General features: G+C 38.7%; 1 protein-coding gene across 1 annotated transcript in view; it reads right to left on the reverse strand.

Moving 5' to 3' along the window:
• The window catches only part of pcmtd2b (protein-L-isoaspartate (D-aspartate) O-methyltransferase domain containing 2b), a 13294-nt gene extending 4634 nt beyond the window's left edge, over positions 1-8660 (reverse strand). The window contains exons 1-6 of the mRNA XM_032522059.1: positions 8412-8660; positions 4836-4996; positions 4476-4626; positions 3048-3150; positions 1125-1296; positions 42-165 (exon numbers count right to left, since the gene is read on the reverse strand). Of these exons, the coding sequence (XP_032377950.1) occupies positions 42-165; positions 1125-1296; positions 3048-3150; positions 4476-4626; positions 4836-4991 (706 nt within the window). The 5' untranslated portion in view covers positions 4992-4996; positions 8412-8660. The remainder of the gene's footprint in view (positions 1-41; positions 166-1124; positions 1297-3047; positions 3151-4475; positions 4627-4835; positions 4997-8411) is intronic.
• Between the last annotated feature and the right edge of the window lie 446 nt (positions 8661-9106).

The raw sequence follows: 9106 nt of genomic DNA on the forward strand, positions 1-9106 counted from the left end.
GCATTTTTCTTTATTGTAATAAAGGTCAGAATGAGACTCACGTAGTGGGACAGTCTTGGGTTTGCCATTCGTGATGTGTTTGGGCAGCACCAGAGGAGCGAAGGACACAGAAATGATCTTTTTGGTCTCCCAGCTGTTCAGCCCTGTGCGCGTGATCTTGGTCAACTGCAAAAAGTACAACAGGATAAAATTGAGGGGTGTACAATTCAGAAAATGTCAGGATTCCAAATTTTAGGGTCACGATTCGATTCAATATTGATTTTCAATTCAAAAATGATTCACATTATGTAAATGTAGTTACTTTTCCCATGTATGTAGCCATATTTTACATGTGGATTTGTTGTTTTAACGTGTGTGTGTGTGTGTGTGTGTGTGTGTGTGTGTGTGTGTGTGTGTGTGTGTGTGTGTGTGTGTGTGTGTGTGTGTGTGTGTGTGTGTGTGTGTGTGTGTGTGTGTGTGTGTGTGTGTGTGTGTGTGTGTGTGTGTGTGTGTGTGTGTGTGTGTTACTGGGACCTTGAATTTCCAATGGGGATCAATAAATGGATAAACTGCAGTAGACATACATTAAAAAAACAATATTATGAAAGGATTTTGAATCGGTAGACCTTGAATTGCAATTCAAATATGAACTTTTTTTACGCATATCCCTTAATAAAATCAATCTTTTCTTTTCAGTGTACTTTTTGTTTCAATGGAAGATTTTGAACATTGGAAAAGCTGCTGAGATCATTACCAAGACAACACATTCTAACATTTCCAGACACTAAATAAAAATACAGACACACATGAATAAATATGGACAGGGAAATGACAGTGATATAAAAGAATATGCCCCCATTTAACAGTATATACACATTTAAATAATGGTTGTTAAATGCTATAATATAGTTATACGTAGATATAAAGACAAGGTGTTTACGTAACAAATATAAGCTCTCCTTCAAGGTGTGTGTCTGTGTGGGAGATGCAGCCTCAACTTAGGAATTATAGTTAACAAATAACAAACATGCATATCTGCTTAAAAATTAACATTTCAGTTCCATCTTTCAAATAGGGGTACTTTAAGTTAGTTTTGCCTAATATCCAGATCTGTGCTACCCTGAGTTTCTCTGAAATACACCAACCTTTTCCTCGAGAGGCATCACCAGGATGCCCCCCACCTTGAGCAGACTCTTCATGTAATCCTCATGCTCCTTCTGCACCCCGGCCCCGCAATACACCCGGTCATACTGGCGGCTCTCTAGAGGAATCTCCAGGCAGTTACCCACGACAAAGGATGGCTCACAGAATTCAAATCTGAACAGAAACACGGGAGCAATGGAAACGGTATGAACAAGAGTTAAAAGAAACAACTACAGAAACAGCTTGTCAATGCTGAAAAGCCAAATTGTTAAAGCTAAACTGGATTGCAGGCATAATTGCGTTAGAAGAAGGTGAAGTAGTGAGATTAGTTGGAAAAGTGGGAGTGAGTTTCATTGAAATGTTGACTAATACCGATAATTTATTTAACAATATTTGAGTATTTAAAGGTTTTGCAAAAAGAAAAGTCATAGTATAGCATGTTGAAAAGTTATAGTATGATTTATCGAAAAAGGTCATACAAAAGTCATGGCATAGTCGGAATAGTTTGGAAAAAAGTGATAATAAATTTATCTACAGTGTATTACTTTTCTCTTCATCTATTTGTATTCCTTATTCCTGTAAAGTAGGTCTTAAATAATAGAAAAACAATTGTGCACCACAGGATTTGAACACTCAACCTTCTGTCTTCAAGTCAGTCACTCATCACCCTAAGCTGTCTGACCTGACAGAAACAAGCATGTTTTCAGCATGTTTGTCTCTTCCACTTAGTACATTGGACCTCACGACTTACACAACATTCAACCATGCAACCTTCTGTCTTCCAATTACACAGAATTAAGAAAAAGATTTTAAAAAAGTTATAGTATGTCGAAAAAAAAAGAGAAAAAAAGTCATAGTATAGTAGCCGGAAAAAAGATTTAAAAAAAGTCATTTTATCACTTTTTCCACCATATATACTATGACTGTTCGACATACTATACTATGACATATGTCGGGAAAAAAAAAAAAAAAAAAAAAAGAAAAAAAAAAAAAAAAAAAGATAAAAAAAGTCATAGTATAGTATGTCGAAAAAAAAAAAAAGATGGTACAAAGTCAGTATAGTATGTCAAAAAAAAAGATTTAAAAAAAGTCATAGTATAGTATGTCGAACAAGTCATAGTATATAATATGGTGGAAAAAGTGATTTAAAAAGTCATTGTATAGTATGTTCAAAAAAGTGTACAGCATGTCGAGAAAAGTGATTAAAAAGTCACAGAATGTTAAAAGTGATACAAAAGTCCTGGTTTAGTATGTGGAAAAAAGGTTATAGTATAATTTGGTGGAAAACAAGTTATATAGTACAGTATGTTGAGAAAAGTGATTAAAAAGGTCATAGTATAGTATGTCAAATACTAGTCATAGTATAGTATGTCGAAAAGAAGTGATATATCGGAAAAAGTCATAGCAAAGCATGTCGGAAAATAGTATAGTACCGTATGTTAAAAAAAGTGATAAAAAAGGTATAGTATAGTATGTCGAAAAATTGATAAAAAGTCATAGTAAATATATGGTGGAAAAAGTCATAGTATAAAATAGCAGAAACAAATATTGAAAAGTCATAGTATAGTATGTTGAAAAAAGTGATTAAAAAGTCATAGTATAGCAGAAAAAGCCTAAAGAAGCACTAAATTCAAACAAAGCAATGATAACAAAGCGGAATACATTTGTAACAGCTGAAAGCTGCTCCACTGACTTTCAACGTAAAAAAGGAAAAAGCTTAACATTTTGAAGAAATATAAATGGTGGAGAAAAGTTGAAAACAAGCACAAATGTCCTTAAAGAGCTCAACATTTGGATATTTTAATGGTTTTTGTAGCTGAAAAGTATGCAAAAGTAGTAAAACGACTGAAAATCGCACAGAAGAATCGGATAACAACCCGGTGCAGTGACACGAGGAACTGTCACTGACACAGTTGGACACCTACTTGTCGAAGCTGTCGCTGGTTTTGATGAAGGAGTCCAGCTTCTGATAGGCGTACTCAATCACATCTGCATGTAACTCTATTCCATGATTCACTCCGAATGGTCCTGGAACAGGGGGCACACCACACATCACACTTTCAAATGACCCACACTTACATGCGTAGTTAGACACCCTCTTGATTTTATATTTAGAAACGTGCAATTTTGGTTTCCCCTGTTAAAGCTGCAATGGGTAGAAAGCTATACACCAGGAGTTAAAGTACTGTAGTGCAGCTCTCGCTCTCCCCTCTCTGTCGCATGAGCATACGCATACTCTTAAAAGTTCTAGAAAAAAACACTATGCTGTTGCGCTTTCACGACTACAATATTATAATTAATTCTCCTCTTAAAATGAAGATCAGCTTGTTTTCTAACATCGACAAAGACTTAGACTTAGGAAGAAATTGAAATTTCCAGCATCCTTTTTTAGCAAAAATACAGTACAGATGACAGTATAAAGATAACAATAATAATAATAACAATATTAATAATAAATAATAATAATAACAGTAATAAAGCCCCTCAGAATGAAATATACCATTCTAGTTATTAATTGTCAAGCGCGGTGAAGCCCCTGGGTACATTTGAGAAGTTTTGTCCATATTGCAACGTAGAGTATTTCAGGTCTGCTACTGGGTGTTTCCCAGAGCTCAATTCAAAATAATGGGAGACAAAGTTATTATTTTCTAAAACGTCAGCGTGCAACACCATCCTGTGAATGATCAAGAAGGTGCAGACGTCCTCCTGCATCATCGTTGAAGAGAATAAACAACGAGAACTGAAGAAATGAAACGTTTTTTCTCCGTGCGTGGCTGTCCATGGCTACTACCACCGAGGTTTTAAAGGACTGTCTGCGATGGAAGCGTGAAACAGATCTAGTGTTTACCGTTAAGGTACATGTACTGTACAGGTTGCTACAGATACTATATGAAATTGCTTGGTGGAAACTTGGCTTTGTTGTGGGGTTTTTTTCTCTTAACCCTTGTGTTGTCTTCCCGTCAACCGTGAAAAAAAAAAGTCGTTTTGGTCACTTTTTTTTTTTAACATTGTTATTATTTTTTCTTCATTTTTGTCACTTTTTAAAATGTTGTGAATGTTTTTTTTTTATGTTTTTGGTTGTTTTTTTTTAAATGTTGACATTATTTCAACGGCCCATTTTTTATGACAAAAAAAACATTAAATGAACTGAAAACGGGTCAAATTTGACCCAAGGAAAACATGAGGGTTAAAGGAAAGCCTAATGTGTATCCAGGCAAGTTAATGGAGCATGAAGAAATTGAACCCATATTCTTCAGTCCACACACGTGTGCCTGCAGCCGTCACACTGCCACATGTTTACCAGAACACCTATATAGACTCTACATGCTGAACTGCAGCAGTTACCCACGTACCCAATATGAGGCCGACCATGGTGCTGAGGTAGCCAGTCCCACTGCCGAGGTTGAGGAAGGAGAGGCACGGGTGGAGATCCAAAGCCTCCATCACCTCAGAGTAGATACACGGAGCAGATAGGTGGATGTTTCCATGCCGCCATGCCAAGTCCTAACAACAACAATAAAATACCATAACCAGCTTTTGTTATACCCGCAAATCTTTCCGCCTATCATACAAAGTGCCCTTAAAAACAAAACTAAAACCTCTTCATCCACCAGTGTTTTCATCCAAAATGTGTATGTACTGCCTATCATGTATGCTGTGGATTTCTTTGGACCCTGGTTGGGAGATTTCACAGACTTATTATTTTTGGTCACCTTGTAAGCATTGTCCCGATATTCATCCAGGTAGTAGTCAGCCCGGTCGATAGCTCGGAAAGCCCGCTCCACCAGGTCTGAGCGGATGTAGTACGCCTCCTTCAGGTTGTCAATCAAGTCGTCATTGTCCTCACCAGCACTTACAGCTCCCCCCATGTTGACTGAAGGCATATGACAAGAATTATGTGTTAGAAAAAGCCTCCGCTGCACATTTTCAAATCCAAAATCAACAGAAACATATGTCCTCTTGTTCAAAAAAGACAAAGCCATTCTTTTCAGACTTCTATACTTGTTTGCTCTCAAACTTACTCTTTACAACATTTAAAATGGAGTCTGTAAATCGTTCTCTATATGTTCTTTTATTCCATTTAAGTTACTGTGTTGACCTGGCATCAGAAAGTTACACACAAGAGCAAAGCAGGATTACGACAACGTCTCCATCTTTCCCTAAAGTCAAACAGAAGAAAAATAATCAGAGCCTGTCAGTGGCGAAAAACAGCACATGGTACATTCACTTTGCACAAAATGGGATTACATTACAGCCTGTTTAATTGTTTCCGGTTACAGGCCTCTCGCTCAATACTGGACCAATTTAAAAAAAACTTTCCCTTTTGTCACTTAGATACAAAAAAATGGGGAAATGGGATCCAGGTTGAAAATACCCAAACTCTCTTAAAATACACTGGAAAATATTTGATTTTCTTGCCTAAATTTTTACCCCCTAAAACATGCTGCAGTTTCCACATGCTTTGGCCCTCTGGGATGACCCTGAGGTCATTGTGAAGCTAACACTCTCAATTTGTTGTTTCTAGTGGAAGTGTGACACTAGGCCTTACTGACACAGAGCTACAGAGGTTAGAAGACAGAATTTCTATTTCCGTCCAAGTAAATCATCTGAAAAATTTATAAAAATCACTACTGTAAGCATATTACAGCTGCTATATACTAAAATAGTACCCTAGCAACATGTCTCAACTTAGAACAGAAAAAATCCAGAAGAAAATTGCTTATAAAATGGATTTTATATGAATGTATTTCTACAGATGTCTGTGCGTTTGTCTTATTTCTTATTTCTAAAAAAGCCCAAAAAGTGCTAAATACATAACTTCTGAAATACAAAAACACATCCACATCACTCACACACATGTCTGAAAGAAGTACATACATAGATTTATAGGAATAAGTAATCATAATTTTATGAAATGGTGAAATGCTATAAGAAGGCAATATTTTTTGCTTTCAGACAGTTGGAGTAAACTCAGGGATAGTTTTTTTTGGCCATGTCTGGTACCATTCAACTCGTCTTTTTACTGGCTACACAGGGATGCCAGTTTTATGACCTGTTCTTCTAATTGGTGGGATCTACTGTCATTCTTTCCCACATGGGCCCAATGGGGGCTGTGTGATATTATTGGCTTAGTTTGAGTGTATCTCTTGATAGAATTATGCTATTGGCTGGCAACCAGGTTCATGGAATTGCTGGCACCACAGATTACATGGGTGTCGACATGATTTCTAGCGCGCACAAGAAAAAGTTACAACGATAAAAACCGAAAATGATGCACTATCTAGATTCTGAACGTCGAAACTTGGCCAGAAAATACCAGATTGTGAGGGGACCAGATAATTATGGATTACAAGGCTTGGATATTCTAATAGCTTGACGTGTACGAAGGAGGAAAACAACGTTTACGGAGATCTTTCACCGCTGTGATTAAAGACAGAGGAGACAGGTGGGATGCACGCTCGTCTTAGACTCGAATCTGTCTGTCTGCTTTACTTCAGAACATGATTATAACGTTGTGAGTCCACTATTGCTTGTGTGTGGGCTCGATGGAATCATGAGACTCTAAGCTTTCTAACGAGTATGACTGAGCGTGTTTATGACGGTTTAATGCAGTATAACGTCCTTTTATGGTAGGTTCCAATTTCGAACCACCAGTGGTTCATTGAACACAAACAGGTCCTTTGGTGCGTTTCTTTTTTTCAACCTGGACCCTATTTTACTATGTTTTTGTGTCTAAGTGACTGATAGGAACAACAAGCTTGTACACTGGTCCAGTATTAAACAAGATCGCTTCAGTCGGCAGCGGCTAAACAAGCTACAATGTAAGTTAATAGAGCAACTGTCCAGCATGTAATTACCTTCACAAAAGTGCTCGTTTTGCCACACACAGGCTCAGATTAATATTCGGATTAATTCAGATTAAGTGTCTGGCAACATTAGGGAAAGGATCCCTTCAGAAGTCTCCACAACTTAGATAAACTCCAAGACAATCAACAGCCTGTCAAAACGCAAAGTACAAAGTAGTGGTGTAGTGAAGTTCAAAAATGCATTCACCATTAAGCTCTGTAGACTTTGTGCACAAATGAGCCTGACCCAACCAAATGTAGAAGCCTAAATGAAGCTTTTGGCAGCAGGATACAGCTGTAGGTATGAATGCTGTAGCGGCTGCAGCAGTGGTTCAGGGTGGTGTTAAAAACAACACCAGAGGGCAATGCCAAAGGACAGGAGATCACAGGGTGCACACTGGCTGCCAAATGCTGGCCATAGCCATGATGAGGCTATAAAAGAACAAAGGGTCGTGAGCATTTACATATTAATGGCCCCCATGCCTTTGATGCCCCTTGAGTTGAGATGAAGAGGATTTTTTCCGGGTACAGAATCTATAAAAGGGAACAAACACCAGTAGCTGCATCAAAAACAGAAGAAAAAAAAAACATTTCCAGGGAGGCAAATCCACAATGAGATGTTATCCCCTGTCATATCAGTGCTTTTCCTAAGTTTGTGGAAGACTTGGGTGCACATTTTTGGTGTGTGTGTTCGGACCTTAAGAAAATGCTACCTTTTACAATTAAAAAAAATGCTAAACTTGCTAAATAAGTCGACATATTTAGTTAGTTTTGATGATCCCTTTGATTTGTCATTCATTTAGCTTAGGTAGTGCCCCCAAAACAGCTTGGGTGCTGCGCCTAATCCTTATAATGGAAGGGGAAATCGTAGTTCTTCTTCAGGAGATTAACACGCATGGCCACAAGAGGGCGCTGTGGCCCGGTCTGCAACAAACTAAGTGGTTTAGTAGGCTAGTAGGGTACACACTTCCTATAAAAACACTGCCATTTGAGCTTTGAAATTCATTCCCTGATTCAATAAATTAGCTATCACGGCCATTCTACATCGTGTATAAGGAGAGTCAAAAGTCACGCCCAGACATGCAACTGCAGCCGCTTTCATCGCACCGCGGCGCTTACGTCCACAGCCCGTGCACGTTGTTGCGGTTGCTGTTTGCGCCACTCAGGTGACAAGAATTCGAATAAACACTCATATTCAAGCCCTCTTAGTCCAACAACCGTCTGGAATAAACAACAAAAAGGACATTTTACATATGTTACAGACTGCCACGCAGGGGCAAGGTCAACACAGACAGAAATAACCGCATTCTCGTCTCCGCTGGGAGAGAAGACAGCTCGAGACAAGAATGAGAGAAAGAAGAGCTAACGTGAACTGCTGCTGGAGCAGAACCAAACCGCTGGTTCTCACTGCGCCTCCATGCCGGAGCCCGGTAAAGCTAATACCTTGTGAAAATGCCGACTGATATGCTCTGTCTTAGCGGGTTTCCTTGTGTTCAGCCGTTTGTTGTTGTGAAGATCCAGTCAGAGGAACAGAAGCACTGCTGGATGTAAACATTCGGCCAGCAGACGCGCTGACGTCAGACGTAACAGACGCAAAATAACGGCCAGAGGAGCATGGCCTACATTCCGCTCTCGGCTGCTGGAACAGGAGCAGTAAAGGGTCAGACGAGATTAAAAACGAAGAGAGGACATACATGTGAACGATTAAAAAAACTGTCTATTAACAACTGAGTGTTTGCAACACAATCGTAGTCTTTCGTCATGTCTTTGTGCCTCTTATCTTAGTCTATATATAGGGCCTTTATGGAGTTTTTTATTTTTACCACGTGACTCAGCCAATCACAACTGAGCCTGTTATCTGTTTTTATCTGAGACCAGCCTCAATCTATTACGGCTCAGACATGGGCTGCCTTGTGTGTGCTGTAATAGATTGAGAAACTAACTGTAGCATTGGATTTTAATTAACAATTTAATTAAATAAGCTGTGGTTGTCACTGTGTGGTTGTAATGGCCTCTGGCTAGTGACCTAAGTTGATGGCCTTCTTTATAGCAGACATTTTGATATTTCACAGTAGGAAACGCACAGGTGGAAGTGATAAAATGAATGATGAATTCCATATAGCTGCTTTAGTTTCAGG

Source organism: Etheostoma spectabile, chromosome 7, assembly GCF_008692095.1.
Source record: "Etheostoma spectabile isolate EspeVRDwgs_2016 chromosome 7, UIUC_Espe_1.0, whole genome shotgun sequence".
Taxonomy (NCBI): domain Eukaryota; kingdom Metazoa; phylum Chordata; class Actinopteri; order Perciformes; family Percidae; genus Etheostoma; species Etheostoma spectabile.